The sequence below is a fragment of the Numida meleagris genome, chromosome 17 (assembly GCF_002078875.1).
Source record: "Numida meleagris isolate 19003 breed g44 Domestic line chromosome 17, NumMel1.0, whole genome shotgun sequence".
Classification (NCBI taxonomy): Eukaryota; Metazoa; Chordata; class Aves; order Galliformes; family Numididae; genus Numida; species Numida meleagris.
Window position 1 is genome coordinate 1,655,312 of NC_034425.1, and position 22,260 is coordinate 1,677,571.

Consider the following 22,260-nt stretch of genomic DNA (forward strand, 5'->3'; position numbering starts at 1 on the left):
TGCTGCTGATTGGGAAACATCCCATTTGCGAGGAGAAAACTGTTGCGCTGTGCTCCCACCAAGCTCAGCCCCCCGGGCTGCGCTGGCAGCGGTCCCATTCCTGTCCGTCCTTCCCGATGTCTTCTAGGTAGGCAAGCACCAGCAGTGCGCTTCTGCCCCCCAGCCGGCAGCTGCTCCATCCCGGAGCGCCCTGGTGCCGAGGATTCTTCACCGACTGCGTCCTCAGCCCACGGGGATGTCCCCCCGCATCCCGCATCTCCCCCGTCACCCTCCCATGTCACCTACAAGGACTACATTCGCTGCCTGCCAGTTCACCTCTCCCAGTACATCCTGGGTAAGGCGTCCCTCATTTTCCAAGGGCGGTTTCCCCTGAGGGTCACAGGCGGCTTCTCACGTGGATGTTGTTCTCTGCTCTGTCCTCTCTGTTCCTCAGGGCTTTTGGACATCAAATCCCTTAAAGCATGTGCCGCTGTGAGTAGATACTGGGCTTTTCTGGCCAAAAAAGTCGAGGAGGAGCAGCTGTGTCAAAAAGCAGTACAGAAGAGAATCCAGTGTTTGCAGGTACGGTGCCTGGGCTTCTGCCATCATTATGCCCTTCTTTTATTCTCTTCCCTGTTGCCCAAACCATGAGATGGAGGCTCCTTTCTGGAGGCCCCTCCCGGCTTCACCCTGTTCCTTCCTCCATCTGCAGAGCTGGGCTGGATGTTCACGCAGTCTCAAACGCCTTTTAGCTTTTAGTGACCTTTAGGGAGCCTGCAACTCTGAGCGTTGATCAGAACAATTCTAAAATCAATAATTGGTGATCAGGTAAACCAAGTGTGGTCACAAATGCCAGTACTGTTCCAGCTGCCTCGGGGACTCATTTTAGCCAGGCCCAGCGAGCTTTATTTGCTCCGCATAGGATGATGGAAATGCTAGGTTTCCTTGGGAAAAGTCAGAGCTGGTGGTTGGGATGCAGAGCAGCAAAGCTTGGAGGAGAGGTTTACCCTGGTTAGTACAGACCAAGCTGAGAGTAAAGGCATATCCCCAAAAGAGACAAAGTTTGGGGTCTTAGAGTGCATGTTTTTGTCTGTGAAGAGAGCATAGACATCTCAGCACTGCTAGCCTTCAAAGAGGGCTTAATGGAACTTTCACACATTCAAATGCATCTTAAATATTGATAAAGACGTTTTGAGAGCCTCATGTCTCAGTGGGTTTGCATTCTGAACCAGCCGTGTGCTTGCTCAAGAAAACGTGCTCTGAAAACTTTTCTGTTGAAAGGTTTTGCAGCTTACTGAAAGATTAAGACTTGACTCTGGTGACAGCGGCAACTATTTCTTTCACATGAAGTTAAACCTTACACCGACAAAATGGTAAATGCAGGCTAGGGCTCTTAATGAGCCCAAAGAAGCCAGTGTGTGCAGTGCAGCTTTGCACACAGCTTCTGCATCCCCTGGAGATGTGAGACATGAGCGTGCCCTTTGTGTGCATGGGCTCTGCTGTGACTGTGTTGCCTCTGTTGGTTTTTTCCAGGGGTTGTACCCTCGGGGAGCAGTTTCCAACTACGCTAAAATGGTCGATGTGGCAATTCCACAGTTAGATGAAAAGGGACGTACCATCAAAGTGAGAGACCACAGCTCTGGAAGCAACACAAAGGTACGTTGGAGGGGATTTGCCTTCCGTGTCTCTTCCATCTCGGGGAGGAGGGATGACATGGTTGTCTTGGAAAACATGGCTGTGAATTTGGAGTTGCTTTGCTCTTCTGGCTTGCAGCATCGCAAGCAGCTCGTAAGGACCAGCGCATGCTCAGCCACTTCTTGCACAGGAAGCAGCCAGCATCCATGCCCTGATGGATGTTCTGCCTTGTCCTAATGCTTCCCCCCAGGCACAGGAGTGGCTTTGAGGCCGTGGCACTGGGCATCATCATGGGTTACGTGGCCTTTATTCCAATGAGTAAAGAGTGGCTGCTGCCACTGAATGAGGCAGAAGGGAAGAAGCCTTGTTTCTGTGCTAACCAGGGAGTTACTGCGTGCTGGTTGTTCCTTACTGGCAGTTTCCATCTCTATTAGTCTTGCTGGGGAGCCAGCTGATATGGCTAATGCTAGGGAATAACACTGTGTTCCCCCCACCCCTGGGTAATGCTTCCCTATTTCTTTCCATCAGGAGGACAAGGAGGAGAAGGAAAACAACGTGCAGGCAGCCTATTGTGATCTGCAAACTGACACGATCCAGCTGGAAGAGAGGAATGTGTTCTGTGGTTCCTACAATGTCCGTGTCCTCACTGACCGGTACGTGGGCAGCACCCAGCTGTTTTCTGCACCACCCCTGTAGGGCTTCTGAAACCCTGTCCCCTTCCTTGCAATCCTTCTGTGGGCATGTATGGCTGGAGAAGGGTATTGGTGTCTGATAAGCAACGTAGAGTATCAAATCTTTTTTTTTTTTTTTTTTTTTTTTTAAATAAAGATGCCAAATGTCATCACTCTTGAAGACACAAGGGTTAGGACCCATGGTATATCACAAGGGATGTGGAGCTGGAGGGAGCCCTCTCCCCTTTTTCAAGCTTACCTTCCAGATATGAACCTGGGGATGCAGAATGAGGACCATGGTTGTGGTGCTCTGCAGAGGATCCGCATCCTGAAGCAGGCTGCCCATCAGGTTGCTCTTCGAGGATCGCTCAGCATCGAGTACCTCTGGAGCTTGTTAGCTGATAAAAGCTCATCTCAATCACTCTTTCTTATCCAGATCAGACCCAAACAGAGTAATCCACTATGCCGGGGGAGACCTGGTAGCCATTGGCTCTGCAGACCGAAAAGTGAGGATTTTTAATGTGCTGGCAATGAGAGAAGTGCCACCTGTGCTCTCTGGGCACACTGGGAGCATCAGAGCGCTGCTGCTGGATGAGAAGAAAGGGCTCATTCTTAGCGCGTGCTGCGATCTCAGCATCAGGTGAGCAGCCCTGGGACTGTGCCCTGGCTACCACCCCCCTGGAAAATCTAGAAAAATTGGAGCTTAAATCCTTCCACCCCTATCTTTATTAATCCTCCTGACCATCAGTTTCACCAGAGTAATGAAGAAAGTAAAGCTGATAATTAAACACGTCCAATATAGGACTGCTTCTGTTTTCCAGTTTCACCCAATACTGAATGATAAAGTAGAAAGGTGCTTTCATAGAACCTGCATGTCACTGTATCTTAAAACACCAGGTGTGTGTGTGACAGGTGCCTGCAGTGAGGTTCTGTGCCTGCTGAGGTCTGCACCAAGTTTCTCCATGACGCTGCAGGAGGTTTGTTGTGCTGAGTAAATCCAGCACTCTGCTGCTGGTGTGCAGCTGCTCCTGTCCAGGTCCTGTGCGCTGACACAAGGGGGTGGAAATGAGCAGCTGCTACATCATATTTACCACTGAACCTCAGGAGTGTCACAGTGAGGAGTGAGAAGCTCGGCAGCTCTGGCATGGCACATGCACAGCTTCCTCAAAGACAGCATTAACAATAAGGGAAGAGTGATTCGGGCTCTCCTGCCTGCCCTTCCCTTCCCCAGCAGTGTTGTTTGTTCACGTGCATGCTCGAGTTCTCAAGATAAACTCAGCAGAAATCATCTTGGTACCAGCCTGCAAAGAAATAACCTTATCTGTAAAGCTCTACATCTGAAGGTCAATCCAATGTAGCCATGCCAGAGCTGAAATCCAACTGCACGTTTCTAGGCAGCTCGGAGGTGGAAGAGCAGGCTAAATGTAAAAATGTAACACTAAGCTTGATTCGATTGTTCTGAATCCCTCATTAACTCACTGGGATGTCTCTTGATTTTAATGTAGCATGGATTTGAGAAGAGCTGGGCCTGTTAAGTAGGAAGTAATTAATAATCCGTAAATTATATTGTTAATCACTGTATTCCCTTTACTGTACAGATGCTGGAATATACACAGTGGTGCTTGCGTGAAAATCTTTAATGGTCACTGTGGAACCATCACCTGCTTGGACTTGCATGAGAAGAAGTTTGTGTCGGGAGGCAGAGATGGGATGGTGAAAGGTGAGAGCCAAAGCTAGGAGCTGCCCAGCCGGGGTGAATGGCAGAGTACCTTGGGAGTTCTGGAGTGCTACATGTGGTGATAGTCTGAAGACAAGAGTGAATTTTTATTCTTCTTATTGCTTATTTTATTTGTTTTGTCATGGCTTTGTGGCTATGGGGCCAGAGCAAATCTTAGGAGAGTGGTACAGCTTGCAGCTTTGCCTGGTTATTCACTTGCAGATTAAGTATTTAAAGGATGTGCCATTGTCAGGGCTTTGTATTTAAGAATTTTGCTATGTAGTCACACTCTTTATGCCAACACCTGGCTCCAAGCAGAGCTGCAGGTACAAGGGGCAGATGCTTGTCCAGCAGCATCTTTTAATTCATATTGCACTCAGAAAAACCCAAAACCATACAATATTTTCAGCATTTCTCCTCTTCAATCCTAACAGTGTGGAACTTGGATGGCGGGGTATGTCTCAAGACTCTGAAACACAGCAATATGGTTTACGCTGTTAAAATGGATGGAACCCATGTCGTCAGTGGGTGTGACAGAGGGCTGGTGAAAGTCTGGCATGCTGGCACAGGCACTCTGCTCAAAGTAAGTTTCTTTGGTGGATAATTCTGTGCTAGTTTACTGTACTAGTTTATCATAGCTAGTTTCTGTTCCAAAGACTTTCTCTAAAACCAAAACAAAGCAAAGAAATAACGGAAGAGTCTAAACTGATAAAAGAAACTGCAGGATTATTGGTGAAAGAATAATATAAAGGCTGATTTGCCAAAAAACAAAGTTCTTATCTGGGATATTGCCTTGTTTTCAAGCCCCCTCATTATTTGATCTTTGTAGGTATGTTTATCTCTGCTCTTGTAGAAGCATTCAGAACCTGAGAGAGGAGTGGGAGGGCTTGACTAGCAGCTTCCAGGGTTGGAGATGTCATGGGTTAGCCCAACATGGGAAGTCTGCTGTTCACAGAGCCAGCAGCAGTTTATAGAAAGCTGGATGGCTGCTCTGCAATGTAAAGGTCGAGGCCAGAGTCTGCTAATTAGCTTTGCAGGTGTCCAGAATCAATATGAATCCAGATTTCTGAGAGGAGTGGCATTCTTTCTACCTGTGGGGAAAAGCTGCAAATTGAGTGCAAGGTAATCTGCTCTCGCCTGGGCTAAGACTGTAATTGCCCCTTCCACCACAGTCAGTTTTTTGCCTGTTTCTTTTACTCTCAGGTATTAGAAGGGCACCTGGGCCCGGTGAGGTGCTTGTCCTTTGATCAGTGGCACCTTGTCTCAGGAAGCAGTGATGGATATGCCTTGGGATGGAGCATGGTGGGAGACCTTAAGAGGTGCCTAACAGCCTTCCGCCACCCGAAGTAAGTGTTGGTGTGTTTCAAGGTGTATTCAAAAGCACACTGTAAAAAGAAAAAAAACAGCCTCCCTTACAGGAACACAAAATATCCTATAATGGTCAGTCCTAGAATGTGAAGTGTCCTCTTTCAGCAATCCTCCACCAAAAAAGTGTCGGCAGTGCACGATCATAACCGACATTTGTCAGCTGTGAAGGTCTGCAACAACCTAAAATACAAATACACAGCTGCTGGCTCACAAACAGGAGTGACTTAAGGCAGAGACAGTGCAAAGTCCAAAGTGTCAAGGATCCCAGCCTTCATTCCATTGGGTGTCATGCAGCTTGGTCGAGAATTGATACTGTGTACGCTCATGGTGGCTGCACTGCATGCTGAACCCCACCAAGTGTATGTTAGATCAATTAGTAGTACTTGTAGTTTATTAGAACTACGAAAACCATAGCATCTGATTGTTCTGTTTGCTCTCCTAGACACAAAAATAAAATTTTACGTGCAGCAGATAGCCAAAATCACAGTGGTTATTCTGAGGATGAGCATCGGTTTTGTCTGTTGGGCATCACTTTGGTGATCTTCACAAGACTGGTTGTGAAGAACTTCTGCAGATCTTTGAAATCTCTCGATTACTCCTGTTGTTGTTTTTCAAGCCTGTTGGTGGAGGCAGGCCATTGCATCCCTTGCAAAACAAGATGGGGTTGCTCTTGTCTCCTTGCGAAGGCGTGGTGACTGTGCCAACACTTGCATGTTGTGTTTTTAGGGAAGTTCTGTCTCTGGAGTTGCTCTATCTCCGAGTTGTCAGTGGCTGCGCTGATGGAAAGATCCGTGTATTTAACTACCTGACTGGGAGCTGCCTGAGAGTGTTGACAGGCAGCAGCAGAGGGGACCCCATATCTTTCTGCATTGCCAAAAACAGGTTGGTGACAACAGCTGCAGTCAGACTCTGCCAAATTAGGTAGATTATGTTGTAATTTAAGAAATTGCATATTCTGCCATCTATCCTTCTAACAAGTAAGTTTTAAAGGACTCTACTGCTTATGGACTGCTTTGACAAGTTGTTTTTATTAACAGTGGCTGAAAATGATTTGCTTAGTTCTTTCAGCAGTCTAAAATTTCCCTTTTCTGTGTTACTTAAGATAAAAACTGAACTATAAAGCTAAATTCAAATTACTAAGAGGCTGGAGAATCAACCCAAGGCCTGGCAATGCCTTTACTTGCCCCCTGACCTGTCTCTGTAGAAAAGCCAACAATGGCAAATGCTTCCAGGTTCCTTCATATCCACACCTCTAAAGGTGGTTCCCAGCTTCTGGGTAAGCGATAGCTAAATGTCTTGTGAACACTCTTTTGGTCATGACTCTAAAATGCAGCACTAGGTGAGCTGCTAGGAAGGAAGCCAACCCCATCCCAGCCAGACCCAGGACACCCCTCTACTTGAGGTTTAAAACCCCTGATAATATGGTGTCTCCAATTTCTTGTGGCATTACGTTGATCTAATTCAGTCCACAAAATTTTTATTCTATTGTTTCATTAACTTTCATCCTTATTTTTTAAATGAATTTGCCATAGCGTGGGATGAGAAGAGCTGCACAGAGCTCAGGCAGACTGCATGAGATAGAGGTAGGGCATCTGATTGATGGGATTAGTTGCAGCAGCAAAAAGCAGTAGCTTTTTTCTTCCTCAAAGAAGTGATCATTTTCTCAGTTCTGTTTAATTACCCTCAGGGTTTGTATTACACAGAAGCAAACGGACCTGCTAGGCGGTACCTGCTGTGTTAGTGATACCCTTGCTTTTAGGAGCCTTTCCTTTCCTTCCCCAGGATGGTGGTCAATGCACCCAGCAGCCTGCTGATGTTCCAGTTTGAGGATGTCATGTGGGACTACACGCTAGGTGCTGGCCGAGAGATGGTGCGGAAGGAAAAGCAGGAGACCTGGCCTTTGGGCAGAGCGCCCGCTGGCTCCCAGGAGCCCAAGAGCCTCATTGCCAGCCAGATGCGTCGCCTCACTCTGGAGACACGAGGTGCTGACCTGCTCGTGCTGCTCTTGGGTGCCTCAAAGCACTAGATATAGCCTCTGCAATGCTCTGGCATGGTTTTCTGAAGTGAGTTAGAAATAGCATTGGGTACCTGCTGCCTTCATCCTAATCAATATACAGACTCTCCGCTTTTTGAAGCGCAGCTGGGTAGACGTACTGTTGCATTTCAATGGGTCTATCATTTCTAGGCTTTTGTTAAAGCTTTGCACCTTTTTAGAAAGGTTTGATGTAAATTCAGCACGCTTAAGACAGTTGCTGTCATTTTCCAGCTGAGTAATCCATCAGTGGTATTATTCATGTTCTGACAGCTGGTGTGCATGGAAACATGCTGCTGATTCAGAGCTTGAATTATTAAAATCCCCAGAAAATCATAGGACACCTGCATCCAGAAATTGCCATCACTAGGAAATGCAATTGCACATAAATAGGCACCTTTTAAATTGTAATATTGTGGTGTGATTTTTATAAATCAGCAGATACTTGATACAGTACCACATATCTCCAACTCTGAAACTGCACAGAAACGGATGGGCTAGGTAAGGGAGTTTTCACACCATGAATTGCTAACTTCCTTGAAGCAGCTGTACTTGGTCCAGGATGAGCAGTGGGCAGAAACAGGAAGCAAAATGAACATTTTAATTGTCGTGGCAAAAATCTGGGTTGTGTATATGTGCACTTCATTTTAAAAATCAGCATTTATTGTCACCTTTGGCTTCTGTGATGTTTTCTGTAAATCAAATACTTGTGGGTTGTTTTTAACACCCAGACGTTAGAAGCTGTGATAAGAGGCAAAGCAGTGACCAGAGACTTGAAATCTCATCGGTTACAAAGATTTTTGTTTTAAGTAAAAGTTTAACACCAACACAACTTAGAGATGATGTATTCTTCTGCTTTCCAGCCCTCTTCAATGATCTGATAAAACCAGCACCTTACCAACAACAGGAGCATTTGCTCAGGAGCGCGAGGTCTCCTCACATCCACGCAGAGCAGCAAGAGCTTTTTGTTCCTGGTAAGCACCAGCCCCATCCTTTTGCTTTGGGACAGCCAGTAAAAGCATCTTCAGTAAGAATCCTGGCAGGTGCTGCTAAGAACTTGTCATAGCATGGTGGGGTGTTGGCTCTTTGAATGAGTGCATCTAAGATAAACAAATGGATTAAACAAGAGGCAATGATTTGTAGGAGACAGGCCAATTCTGGATGAGAGGTTTGCATGGCAAAACAGATCACTTGCAGAGGTTGCAGTGGTTACAGAAGCTGCATAAGATCCATCAAATAGGCAAGCAATCCACTCCAACAATAAAGTCTAGTTCTCTGGTATCTAGGCTTTTTTTTTTTTTTTTCCTAGCCTTATTCAAGCTGTGATTTCTTTATCACACGTAGGAGATATGTGTAGGAAATATCCTCAGGTAGTTAGTAGCTACTCAGAAAAGCATGCTTAAAATAATATATGTGGAAATCATCTCAGCCAGCTTGACGTGGCAAGCTGTAGTTTGAAAATGATAACACTGAGATCACAAACGTGGTCCTTGGTCACGTGGTATTTCTCTCAACTTACAGTTTCTCCCAGCATTTAAGTTCAGAATCTGTTGGATCTTGGAGTTGGGCAGACACTGAAACCTCACTTCAGAATTGCTGAAACCATCAGAACTCTCACCCAAATTCAGGGTGTTTGTAACTGAGATCCAGAGCCATCTGTACATGCAGGTTGAACATACACAGCTTGAACTCTAATGAGGAATAAGCAGTGCCATTCATTAGTAACGATCAGGCTGGTGGTCAGTTACTGGTTGGGTTCCCAAGGGCTCCATTTTGGGGCTAATTCAATGTTTTTAAATAATCTGGACATAGGATTCAAATGCATACTAAGTCAATTTGCTGATGGTAATAAATTAGGAGGAGCTGCTAACTCCCTGGAGGGCAGAGAGGCCTCGCAGAGAGATCTTGAGCAATCACCAGCTGCATGAAGTTTAACAAGTGCTGGATGCTGCGCCTGGGATGGGGCAACCCTGGCTCTAGGTACAGGTGGTCCCTTCCAACTCAAGATAGTCTGATTCTGTAATTAGTCTGTTTTGCTGTGTTCTGCCTTTCCATATGAAGCTTAATGTTCTCTGAAATATGTTTCCAGAAGGCAGAAGTACCAGTTGACCAGTTTAAAAACAAACAAACAAACAAACAAAAAAAAACAGCAAGCAGTGATATGCAAATGGCATGACATTGCTTTGCATGGTGACAAATGAACTGTTACGGTGAGGCCATGGCACTGAATGTTGTACCGTCTTTGTTGAAATCCTAATTTAGTTCTCAATTAGGGATATAATAATAGAATCCATCCTGATGTGTCTGTTAAACACGCAGGTCACCCTTGACATCACTTCAGACATCAAAGCTAGAATACAAAATGTGTCCTGTGATTTCCAGCTCAAATGCAGGTCTGGGTAGAAGTAGTTCATAGTGGTTCTCAGATGTTGCCTTTTTCACAGATTTCTGCTGGGAACTGACTTGTCTTAAAGCCATTTCCCAGTACACAAACTGTAGGACAAGAAAGGGATGCAAGAAAGGGGAAACCAAGTTGGATACCAGGCCATCCCCACATGAATATGACGTACATTATAGAATCTGGCATTCATTTGACCGGTACAGACTATGGCAATGATAACTCCTCAAGTCACCAGGACAGAATTATCTCTGATACTGGCAGTGTTGCTAGCAAGGCTAAGAATGAACAAACTGAAATGGGCATCATTGGTACGTTGCTGTCTGTGCTGCCTGTTGTGTAGATAAACTCACAGACAATATCCTTGACTCCAGTTATGCTCGGTGTTGTTTTTTTTTTTTTTTGAAAACAGCTGGTGCATCTGAATAAGGCACTTCTGTACTTGCAGATCCTGGCAGACAGCAGGAAAAGAAAAAGGGCTCATGTTATCCACCGTCCTCTTACAAGTTCCTCTTGACTGTCAGCATGCTGCAGAAGAGCTGCAAGCCATCCTTTGACCGCTCTGCTACAAAGCATCCTGCAGCAATCGGGAAAACATTGGAACATCTGCTGCATCAGCAACAAAAAAGACAAATATACCTACCCCCTCTGCAACAAGAAAAGGATCTGATGGCCCAGTTCCAACGTGTGAGATCTCGCAGTGGTTCTCTGACTATGAAAAGGATTTCTGTACCCTTTGAAACTAAAATGCTGCAACTCAAGCTGAAAAATTCTTTGCATGGACCCACTGTGAATTCCTCCATTCCTGCTCCCCGCATTGTACATCTCAAGACTTGTGGTGCTTTGCTACAAGAAAAGAAAGCTCATGGTGCTCACAGTAAAGGCACTTCTCTCCCTGAAGAGAGGGTTCAGCATAGCAGTCGCTATACAGCTTCTGAACGGATCAAATCTACGCGTGCAAAGATCCCACAAATGAAAGATGAAGCAGTTTATAGGGGAAAAAAACCCTTTTGCCCATATGCTGCAGATCCTTCTCAGGCTGACAACGGGTTCAGGCTTCTGACAGGAAAGCAGATGGAAGCACGTGCTGCAGCAGCTGTAGCTCAGAGTCAGGCAAACCAGGCAAAGCTCTTAGAAGATCATCAAAAAGCACGCAAGAAGGCCTGGTTAAGGAAAACTAAAGGCCTACCTACAGACTCTTTCACTAAGGAGGGGAAGATAGTTGCTCCTGAACTTGGACTTAATACATTTATCTGAGATAACCCATTAGTCCAACAAATCACCAGTATCTGAGGATTCTGGGGCTTCTCTAATGTAACAGCTTCCTTGGGTATCCAGCTGAGCCTGTCATGTCAAGATCCCTGCGGTTTCTATATAGGTATGAAAGATGTCTCTACTGTAAAACTTTAAAAGAGATAGTATTGGTACTTTCAACTCTTTCTCACGGCAGTGAATAGAATGACTCCTCTCCTGCGTTTTAAGTTGCTAGATCTGTTGTTACTATAGATACAGCACATTCAAGACTAATAGACCAAAGACATGGCTCAACTGTTTGAATAAAAATTCTTAATATTAGAGTTTGTATAGACTGATTAGAGTTTTTAAGCAAAAGAAGTATGGGCTAAATGGATAAATTGACAGGGAGGTGGACTGAACAGCCAAGACTGGAGCGTAATCAAGTGCAAGGTGTGCACCTGGGTTGTGGCAAGCCCACTAGCAATACAGGCCAGGGGATGTGAGGATGGAGTGCAGCCCAGTTGAATAGGACTTGGGGGTAACGGTGGATGGCAAGCTGGGCATGAGCCAGCAATGTGCTCTTGCAGCCCAGAAAGCCAACTGTATCCTGGGCTGCATCCAAAGGAGCATGGCCGGCAGGGCGAGGGAGGGGATCCTGTCTCTCTGCTTTATGTGAGAGCCTCACATGGAGTGCTGCATCCAGATATGGAGTCCTCAGCACGGAAGAGACATGGACCTGTTGGAGAGTATCCAGAGGAGCACAGCATGGCCATGAAAATGGTCCCAGTGACGGAACACCTCCCCTAGGGATTCCTGCTGCCTGTCATCCTAGGGAACCTGGCCAAGCTGGAGCAACAGGCTGGAGGAACCTCATGCAGTTCAGCAGGGAAAAGTGCTGCTGGGATGGGGTCCTGGGCCCCCTGCTTGGGGTGTCCCTGCTGGAGCAGGGCTGGGAGCAGCCAGACCCAGAGATGCCTCCCGCCTCAGCTGTGCTGAGTGTTAGAGCTGCCATCAGTGCTCCGCAGGAACAGCGATGACAGTCCGGGGAAAACACTTGGATCTTATTATCGGACTTTTCTTTGTGTACTTTCTGGTATTACAGAACCAGTCTCACTAGCCATGTGCTAGCAGCAAGGTGCAAGGAGAGGGAAATCCAAAGTGTGTGGCATTGCCTTAAGAAAGAGAAAATAATGGCTGCGTTTCAGCCAAATTGAACTGCTGGCTTTGCATTCCTTTATTTCTGTGGGTAAAACAACTGTTCACGTTTTCCACTAGTTCAGGCCTTGAGAAGACAAAATGGTGTCGGCCGTCTGACTCTGAGCACCGGGGCCAGAGTGCTGGAAACGTTATTTTCTCGCATTTGAGGCTTGAGTTAGGGTTAAGGCCGGGCTGCGGCACACGGGTTGTAGCTGGATGGAGGAGCTGTGCCAGGCCGGAGGCTTCAGGCAGGAAGCAGCCAGCACCTCACAAACCACAGGGCTGCACCCCACACCCGCAGCCGGGAGCTAAGGCGACCGCCCCCCCCCAGCCCCCGGCAGCACCGTGACGTCAGAGCCGTGCCTCAGTGCGCAGGCGCGGCGTTGCGCCTCTCGCGAGACTGGCCGCGGCGGTGACGTGGCGCGGGCGGAAGTGGTGCTGCGGCCGGAAGTGGTGCTGCGGCCATGCTGCGGCAGGTGAGGGCTGGGGGGCAGCTCGGCATGGCTGCGGGGCTGCGTGGGGCTAGATGAGGCTCAAGTGTTGCGCTCCGTGGGGGGCTTGGTGGCTGCTGTGGGCTCTGTGTGCAAGGGGGAGCGCGGAGGCCGAGCTGGCCCCTGGCTGAGGGGAGCTCCTCCTTCCCCGCTTCGGCACAGGGGGCACTGCCTGAATTAGCAGTCGGAGTAAAATCCGGTTCTTGTATCTCTTCCTTACAGCGAGGTCTTCGTGCTGTGTGTGTTTTAACCGTCCCATTACTTAAGTGTAATCCAGAGTGGTCCGGGTTGAAGTCGAAAAGCGATTCTCTTTCTCTTGTAACTCTGTGTTTGTTCCTCTCGTTAGGGCAGCAGTGATGACATTGAGGATGTCTCTCTCTTTGATGCAGATGATGAAGTATCCAGGCGATCAAAAAAGTCAAAAATAAGGTCAGTGACCTGGAGAGTTTCTATGACTTCTGCTCAGAAGTGTGGTGAAGGAGGGCCTGTCCTGTCCTGTTGTTCTGCTGCCGAACACCACTGTAAAGAGCCTGGCCCCATCCTCTTGGCTGCCGTATTATGTTGAAATGTGTAACAGCAAATACCCCTGTTTTGTTAGAAATAATACAGAGTAACTTCTGCTTAGCTGAGAGTGCCAGTTCCAGAAACTTAGATGAAATCTGTGTATCTGTGCTTCTTGGTGTCCCCACGTTGAGTGTGGTGTGTATGCATTACTAACGTAGTGTCTCTGAGCTCTGTATAACAGGAGGCTCTCACTGTGCTGAGTGCTGGTTTCTGGGCTGGTCTGTTATCCCTTTGCCAGTCTCTGTTTCCTAGTGTGAGCAGTGCTGCCCTGCTGCCTGCCACATCCTGATATGATCAGACCTGCGTTTCACAGAAGCACCAGAGCTTCTGCATAAAGTGTACCAATCCCAAAGAAAGTACATGAAGGTGAGCTCAGATTCATCCATTTTATAGGGAGGTACTCACGTTACTGGCCAGTCAGTCTCCACCAGGTCCTCAGTACCGGTGGTGGCCAGTTAGGACAGTATCTGCCCTGGCATTTCTCCTCGTACATACCAGTAGTGGCAGGCTGGCAAGGTGTCCCATGCAACCACTTAGTAGTGCATCCTTCTGCAGGAGACCATAACACATGAAATAGCAAGATAAGCAAGCATTCACAGAAAGCAAGGAGACTAATTTACAGCTACAGAGCAGTTTCTCACAAACAAGCTTTTTTTAGTTATATGCAGAAGCTGGAGGCAGTATACTTGCATTCCCAAACTAACGTGAGCCTTTTCTCACGGGCCAGTCGCCTGTTCAGGCTGTGATCTGTGTTTTCCCACACAGCTGGTAGCCTGAAATCCTGGTGGCGTGGTTATGTTGGCTGTATGTTCCTGAACAGGGAGCTGTGCAAGTCAGAAAGGAGGCATGTCTGTCATGTGATGCAGATGAGTTTGCTGTTCCTTCTGTCAGAACCCTTCATAAATTTACACCATAAAAATTGGCTTATGTTGAACATGAGGTTAAAGAAAAAATACCTAGCTCCTTCCTCCGCAAATTCTCATTGTGTGTGGATTATGGCTCCTTAGGATGAGCTCCCCATGAATTTACCCATATTTTCAGCAGTAGTAGCATACTGGTATCACATAAAGATGCTGATCCTTCTTTGAGCTGGTGGGAGAGGATCACTTTGCAGTGTTGCTTCTCTGAAATTGCATCAGTCTTGTCTGAAACAACTGTGACTGTGCTGTGCTTCATTCCAGGCATCCAGTGGCATCATTTTTCCACCTGTTCTTCCGAGTCAGTGCGATAGTTGTGTATCTGCTCTGTGAGCTCTTAACTAGCAGCTTTATTGCCTGCATGGTGACAATTATCCTCCTCTTGTCATGTGACTTTTGGGCCGTAAAGGTAAGTTCCTCTAATGTTTTTTGTTATCTTATCTGACTATATAAGAGTAATTGAATGGGGTGATATTAATGCCACAGAAAGGTACTTTCTTTGTGTGTTTCCAACAAAATGATACTTGAGATACACTCAAGTACTGCAGTTCATTAGGAAGTAACACACTGTGTAGCTGATTAGCTGATTTCTTTTTGAAAATCAAATGCAGAACATATATCAGACTTTTTATTTTTTTAAGGCAGCACAGGCTTCATTTTTAGAAAGGTCACTTCTGAGTCACCAGAAGTATGCATCATTTGTGTTATTACAATAATTTGTTATTGTACTGAACATATCATAAAACGGGTTTGGACATAAGAGCCTTGTAATCCTGTTTGCCCACATGCGAAGCAAATGAGCAACATTGCAAATAGCAACCCAAACAGCTGAGCTTTGGCAGAATTAAGAGCAATGGAATACGAGATCTTTACAGAGTGTGATGCCTCTCGTTCTAAAATACAGCTAGCACTATTAACTCGTGCAGTCACTGTGAGAGCAGATTGGTGTGAAACCAGCTCCGGCAGCAGCTGCTGATGCAAGAAGGGGCATTTGCTGCCAGGAGAACTTAAAGCTTCGCACAGAGCTAATGGCAACAAGGCCTGGGGCTGAAAAATGGTATTTTTTTATGGGTCCAGTGTTGAGATGGAATATTTGCAAGTGTTCTTTTGGCTAATGGTTTCTCTTAGCAGCAAATTGAAACCTCATTGCTTTTCGTCTGTTTCAGAATGTCACGGGGCGACTGATGGTTGGCCTTCGCTGGTGGAACCAGGTGGATGACGATGGTAGAAGTCACTGGAAATTTGAATCTAGAAAGGCAAGTCTACTTTTAGTTGTTTCAGGTTTATCAAACCCCTGTTAATTAACAATTGTGCTTGTGATGGTGAACTGCACAGGTTAGACACTTCCAGCCACAGATTTGTAACCACTTGCTTGTTTCATGGGGGCTGCTGGATGAGGATGATGTCATTATTGTGATTTTTGCTTTATTTAAAAAATTCTCGTGAGCATCGATCTGGCTTTATGTGAATTACTTCAGTTTCACGTAAAACGTTGTTCCCACGTCTTGTCAATAACCTAGAAACTTTCTGGTGTGAACTCAGAACAGCTGACATATCTTTTGCCTCCCATAGAAAATCTTTGGAACTAGGAAAAAGAAAATCCAGCGTTGCTCATACCATTACTGCTCCCTTGCATTCATTATGACTGCTGCTGTGTCTCTAGTGTCCCATCTGTTGGCACCTCGTGTCCTGACATTTACCCTTTGGATCCCTGTCTGTTATCTCTGTGTGCACGGACGTAACAGCACTTCTGGCACACAGATCTGGAGTGAGATACAAGTCATTTCATGTGCTCGTGGGGGAAATCTGCAGTGGCACAGGGACTTGAAACTCAAACTTCCTCCAGCTGAATTTGTGCCCTTGCAGACACTTTCTTTCTCAAAACTGTGCTTGTTTGGGAAAGCTGAAGTACATTAGGGAGGGGATAAAAAGTATCTAAACTGCTGGTGATACAGTGAATTGAGCCATGAGTTCACTCAGTTCAGATCTTTTAACTATTCATTGCAAGAATGAGTGCTTGCTTGGGATCTTCTCCTCTTAAAAAAATCAGTAGTGCGGTGTGAGTCACACCTGTGTAGAAATTGCCTGGCTTGGTGGCTGTAAGTATCAGTATTTAGTTCTGGCAGCGTACAGTGGTGTTAAGGTAGAAGGCGTTGCCTGTTTGAGTGGTTCTGTGCATTGAAACTGAACCATGCAGCACATCAGCACAAGTAACGTTTCCCATGCTTCCTGAGGCTTTTTTTGCCCCAAGTGTTCCAAGACAATTTGTTGCTACTTGCCCTCAAATGGAAACATCTTCTGTCCCAGAGATATCTTCATGTGGTGTCGAAGCTGGTCACCAAAGCATCCAGTACTGTTACGTGGGGGCAAAAGCCAGGAAGCTTGTAGGTTCTGCCCTGTTTTAATGCGATCTGTGTGGCGGAGCAGCCCGTTAATCTCCATTTCCTTTCTGTTTCTAGGTGTCAGCACAAGGGCGTAAAACCTCCTCAGAATCAGAGTCCCGGATTTTCTGGTTAGGTCTAATTACCTGCCCTATCATCTGGGTGATATTTGCTTTCAGCGCTCTGTTTTCTTTCAAAGTGAAATGGCTGGTGAGTTGCCTCTCTCAGCTCAGTAATGGATTTTGCGTGTTACCAGTAAGGTGATGCAAATCAATAATATTGTTTTCCTGTGTCTTAGGCAGTAGTTATGATGGGAGTGGTCCTACAGGGTGCCAACCTTTATGGTTACATCAGGTGCAAAGTTGGCAGTAGAAAGAACTTGACAAGCATGGCAACCAGCTATCTTGGAAAGCAGTTCTTGCGGCAGGTAAGACATCGGGGTTTTGGAATCCCTCCACTTGTGTTTGCTTTTGTCTGTAAGCTTCCTTCCTGCCTGGCCCACGAGAAGAAAGATTGAAAAAGGTGTTATTTGGAGTTCTGTAGTGGGCCCCTTCACTCATGGCTTATTTGTGAATTTGACCCCGCTCTCCTGCTTGTTAAGTCACAGACTGACTTGCTAATTGTGGTGCAAATGGCACTCTGTGTCCACATCATGAGCTTGTATTATTTACTAGTGTCATGGAGTAGTGCCATAGAAGTTACTGGAATATGGCTGGTCTGTTAGGAACATAGATGGAAAATAGTGACAGAATGAAAGGATTTTTGATAAATTTTGATGCTTTTGGATAGCACGTTGCTGAATTACTCCTTGTATTGCAGTGCTGCCCCTTCTGGTTGTGCTAGACACAAAAACATGCATCTGGAGGCATGATTGGTTGTTGTACTTCTGTGCACAGCTGCACTGTGCTTATTCCTAGCTGAAAGGGCTACTATTGCCTTTTAGATTCTTTCTCACTTTGAACCAACTCTTCTCATCAGGTCCTTCTCTGCCTTCTGTAGCTCCCTGCACCAATAGGTACCACTGGGCACTGTTCAACTTCTAGGCTTTGTTTAACTTCTGCTTGTCCCAAGTTTCCTGGCTGTGGCTCCCAGTTCTACACATGTGACTGGGAGCAGGTGGTTTGGCTGCCACAGCTTCCCAAACCTTTACTGGACTTACTGCCATCAGTGTGATAAGAAGCCTAAATATTGACAAAACTGTTCTTGGCAGTCTGCGTTCAGTTTGTGCTCTTTGGTAGCTTCTGAGCACTAACCAAAGGCCCAGAACAGTCTCAGTCTCTGCTAAAACGTCAGACTGTTGCTCCAGAATCATGGCAGTGAGACACACAGTTCTCCTGTGATGTGCTCTTTTTCTTTATTTTTTTTTTTTCTTTGCCTTTTGCAGACTGTGGCTAAAGAGGACCAAACAGCATCCTGAGTGTGGTAGATGCCTCAAGCCAAATGGGATTCACAGTAGTGAAGCACAGAGAATGTTGCTCTGACCATGAGATTTGGGAGCTGCGTAAATGAGGTGTGAATTAAAAGAAGTAAATAAATTGTGCAAGACTTCCACTTAACACTCCTAACAGTTAATATTCCGTTCTCCACTAGCAGTTTGTCTTTTCTTAGTTTGATTAATTAGAATTACATTGCCTGAACTTTGAATCAGAAAACATCCTAGATAGAGCTCTGGTGCAGGTTTATGCTCACTGGATGTATTAAGAGAAAAATGCCAGGTATCCTTCTAAAAGCCATGCACACGCAGGGCCTTCCGTTCTCCAGGAGCCATCCCCACCTCTTCCAGCAGTTGTTGGTACCTCAGGTAGTTTTCAGTTGTGGACTTAGCTGCGTTTTGTTCTTGGAGGTCTGTTATGAAGTTTAGATAGCTCTCTTCTGGCTCTACATCTCTCTCATGCTGTGATTTGAATGGCACTGAGGTTGTTGCAGTGAAGGAGGTCTGAAGGAAGTGTTGCTGTTGGTTGTAGGAGGATTTTTGAAGTCGAGTGGAAACTGCAGCAAGCGACCTCTGAGCAGCTCCAGCCTTATTTTTCTGAAGTGTTGTTGGAGGTCTCAGTAACATCTAACCAGGACCTTGATTAAATCTGAGTTTCTGGAAAGCCCCTCTTTTGCCTGCAGGCCTGTGTCGGTACGAAGAGCACAACTGGACTAAACTAGGTTGCAAGGAAAGCTGCACACACGGTTTCAGAGGTGGAGTGAACGTGAGAGCAGGTGATGGGCAGAGCTGTTAAAATGGTGCCACCTGGTTGAGCTGGTGCACAGGGAAGCAGGGAACGTCGCAGGCAGGGGTACCAGGACAAGGCGTTACACAGGCAGAACTAGCAGAACTTCCTTCCACTTTTTTATTCACCTGTGCAGCAGATTTGGGGGGTAACCATTTAAACAAGAGCTGAGGCTGAGTGCAGGCTGCTTTCTGCTGTTCCATGCCCAGAGGGCGTTGCACATAACCTTAACGGAGCCACCCAAAGGCCTGGCATCAGCGTGCTGACTTTGCAGGACGTTTGTGTGTCTTGAATCCATGCAGCATGCTGTGCTCCCCAAGGAGTCTGTGGGCTGGGGGAAAAAAAAACATTTGTGTGTTCATGAAATGCTGGCTTGCAGTGCTCGCCTCGGTGGCAGAAATTGTGTGTTGTGTGTGCAAAGCTGTCTGAAAAGGGTCAGCTCCTTCTTGTCACATAGTACTGCTCAAGGCAGGTTGTGCTTTCACTGTGGGAGATACTGTACACTTCTGATGAGGTATTTTAAATTAAGGATGTGGTTTCTTTTTGAATAATGGGTATTGTAAATTGTGGGGTTGCATTAATGTCTATATGTCTCCCTGGACCGCAGCAATACTTGGGAGCTGTACGTTTGTTTAACTCTTTGGATTGATACCTTTCTTTTGTAAATATATATTTATAAAATCTTGAAATTAAAATAATGCTTTGTTTAAACCAGACCGGGTGTCCCTTCTGTGATTCATGGCTGAGCTCTGTGTGTATAGTGTTCTTGTTTATAGTGGGATACTTGTTAAGTTAAACAGTGCTAATAAGGAGCTCTGTCACGGTTGCTTTCACTCAAGAATCCTTGGCCTGTGTCAACACTTCCTTCACAAGTGTGCTGGGATTGCTGTCACACACAGCCAGGTCCTTGTGTGAGACTTGGCTGGGGTGCTGACACGCTGCTGAGTGCTCCCCAAGGCTCCCCAGCTCTGGGCTCTGTTCTGCAGGTGGCAGTGTGTGCCAGTGCCACCACACGGCTGAAGCTTCGAGTCCCCGTTGACCTGGAAGAGGTGAGCTCACTCCAACAAATGCAGTTAAACAGGCAAAGTGAAGTAAAGCACTGAAGCTGAGGTGCTGCTGCAGCCACGTGGGGATGCACGAGTGCAGCATCTGGCCCCTGTGGCACAGAGAAGGGGAAATAATCCTTTCTGCTGCAGCTGATCAAGTCCCCCTGTTTGCCCTTGCTGTCCGAGGGACTGCGCTGCCTCCAGCAAAGCTGCAGCCGCCAGGAAGCTGTTCTGAAACGTGTTACAAGTATTGGCCTTAGTGTTTATTCCAACTGTTGCCAAAGCTCCCTACAAACCGTTCCTGGAAAATAGAGAGTGCTTTTCTGGAAATTGGAGCGTGATTAATCAAGGACGGAGACGTTTATAAGTACATGGCTTGAAGTAGAGCCCTCTGTGGCTTATTTTTAGTTTCTTGGCAAACCCCTGGTTTTCTGGCTTCTGAGAGGCCGGCATTTTATCACTTTTCTCTGTGGTCTGGATCAGAACCAAATTTCTTATCACTACTCCAGTTGGGTGTGATAGTCGTTGGATTATTTATTTGCTCTCTGCTGGAGTTTCCTGTGAAAGAGGAAGAGGGAGTAGCAGCGGAAGAGGGAAACTCTCTGAATGTGCTTTTTTAGACAAGCCTCGGGAATCCACGCTCAGCTGCGTTCTCGAGCATTAGCTGTGTCATGCAGGCCCCTCCTAACACCTCCCGGCCTGGGTGGTGGCTGAGCTGTCAGGGCTTACAGAAGCAGAAATAATCCAAGAGCAATAACAGTGAAAAAAAAGTACTCTCTGCTCTGAAATAGCCACGTGTGCTGCTGCAAGCGCAGCTGGAAGGTGGGCTTGGAGTTTTCCTCGTTCAGATGGACTTGGTCCTCCTCATTCAGGACTCAGAGCTGTTCTGAGTCCTCGGCACGTCACTTCCCTGCAGCAGTGGCTGTTTCAGGGCCAGAAGCAGTGCTTTTTGTGGCCCGATGCTTTAACACAACGTGATGCAGAGATTATCCAAACACAAAAGCTATAGGGGCAGTTCTGGCCCCGCTGGTGCATCCCCCATTCCCCGTGTGCCACCCTCCCCACCCTGGGGCAGAGCTGCAAGCAAGGAAGGATGAGAGGATGCGATGTGGGAGGGAGCTGCACTGAGTGGGCACAGCAGCCTGGCACCGTGCTTGGAGCCTGTCTGCCTTCTCCTCCGCTGTTCTCTTGGAGACTTGCCGGGCCCGGGGAGCTGCAGGGAGAGGTCTATTGTAGTGGCTTGGCAGAGGCCGTGGTCAGCGCTGTCTGCACGGGACAGGACATCCCTGCTGGTATTTCCTAAACAAAAAGCTGCAGTGAGTAATTGAGAGTGACCTTCGGGGAGACCAAAGGGAACAGGGATGCGGGTGAGGAGGGTGGATGCTGGCCAGGGCCCAGCACTGCTTCCAGGGCTCCTGGCAGGAAGGAATTTCTCGCTTCCCTCCTGCCCTTGTGTGCAAGCAGCCCCCGTTTGTGAGCCAGTGTCCCACCTTCCTGCGCACAGCCCTCCCCTCCCGCCCCGCCAGCCCGCAGCAAGCTGAGCCTCCTGCCGCCCTGATAAGACAGGCAAAGGGTAGAGAGCAAGGAGATGCTATTTCTGGTCTCCTGATAGCAGTGTTTTTATACACACAGGGGGCACAGGCCCTTTGTTGCCTGCCTTTGCGTGCCGAAAGCAAACTGGTGGTTGGATGCAGTTCCAGTTCCTCCGTACCCTCACACCCAGGACCGCCCTGAGCAGCAGCTAGTCAGGTTCTGGCCATGCTCAATGATGCTGATGCTTACCTGCTTGTAAGTCTGGCAGTCAGCGGGACAGGATCTCAAAGGTTGTGTCTGCATCTTTGTGTTCAACAGTGAGGAACTTGTCCCAGGAGTTCCTGGCATCACCCCCTGTTAATTAATATCGTATAGAAATGATGCGTTCCCAGGAAATCCCTTCTCCTGGTACAGAACCTCTCATTTTAATCCCATCCGTTGTTTTGGATTCTTTCACACACTGCTAATTTATAAGCTCCCATTAATGGCCATTGATGCCAGCTCATCTCGTCCCCCAGCTGCTTGCTATACATTCCACACAGCTCCATTATTTTCCAGGTGGGACTTCCCCTTGGCAAAAGCCACAAGAAAGCTCTCCAGCTGCCTCTTATCTCTCAGTTCTGCTCCTCAGGAGTCTGACCAATTTGCTCAGTGAAGGACTTAGATTTTTCTGGCTGGTTATTCCTCATATTCCTCTTGGAATCTTTTCAAAAATCCAAACCCAACTAGGATCACCCTTGCTGCCTCCCGCCTGGCTGGGGCAGGGTGGGCAGCATTTGTCAGGGCTCTGTGGCTCAGTGGGCTCACACCTGAACCCGCTGTGCTCCTCCAGGAAACCTGCCTGGTCCTGTGAGTTATTGCTATTTGTGCTCTCCG

The 22,260-nt window shown here is 47.0% G+C and overlaps 2 protein-coding genes across 2 annotated transcripts; both read left to right on the plus strand.

Moving 5' to 3' along the window:
- On the plus strand, nucleotides 13-11,375 carry LOC110407494 (F-box/WD repeat-containing protein 10-like; the record flags this gene model as incomplete). Its single annotated transcript, XM_021415253.1, has 12 exons — nucleotides 13-334; nucleotides 434-561; nucleotides 1,513-1,635; nucleotides 2,143-2,267; nucleotides 2,722-2,925; nucleotides 3,884-4,005; nucleotides 4,437-4,585; nucleotides 5,206-5,348; nucleotides 6,097-6,252; nucleotides 7,153-7,352; nucleotides 8,266-8,376; nucleotides 10,249-11,375. Coding segments are annotated over 12 exons (2,592 nt in total), but the record flags the coding sequence as incomplete, so codon positions are not given.
- On the plus strand, nucleotides 12,605-19,519 carry LOC110407481 (Golgi apparatus membrane protein TVP23 homolog B-like). The gene is made up of 7 exons (XM_021415236.1): nucleotides 12,605-12,709; nucleotides 13,071-13,153; nucleotides 14,470-14,614; nucleotides 15,372-15,461; nucleotides 16,665-16,796; nucleotides 16,885-17,013; nucleotides 17,971-19,519. Exons 1-7 carry the CDS (start codon nucleotides 12,698-12,700, stop codon nucleotides 18,001-18,003), a joined length of 624 nt encoding a protein of 207 aa, XP_021270911.1. The 5' UTR covers nucleotides 12,605-12,697; the 3' UTR covers nucleotides 18,004-19,519.

Coding starts and splice junctions, on each gene's coding strand:
- LOC110407481 (XM_021415236.1), top strand. Junction 16,797..16,884: donor CTTTCAAAGTGAAATGGCTG/GTGAGTTGCCTC, acceptor CCTGTGTCTTAG/GCAGTAGTTATGATGGGAGT. Junction 17,014..17,970: donor GAAAGCAGTTCTTGCGGCAG/GTAAGACATCGG, acceptor TGCCTTTTGCAG/ACTGTGGCTAAAGAGGACCA.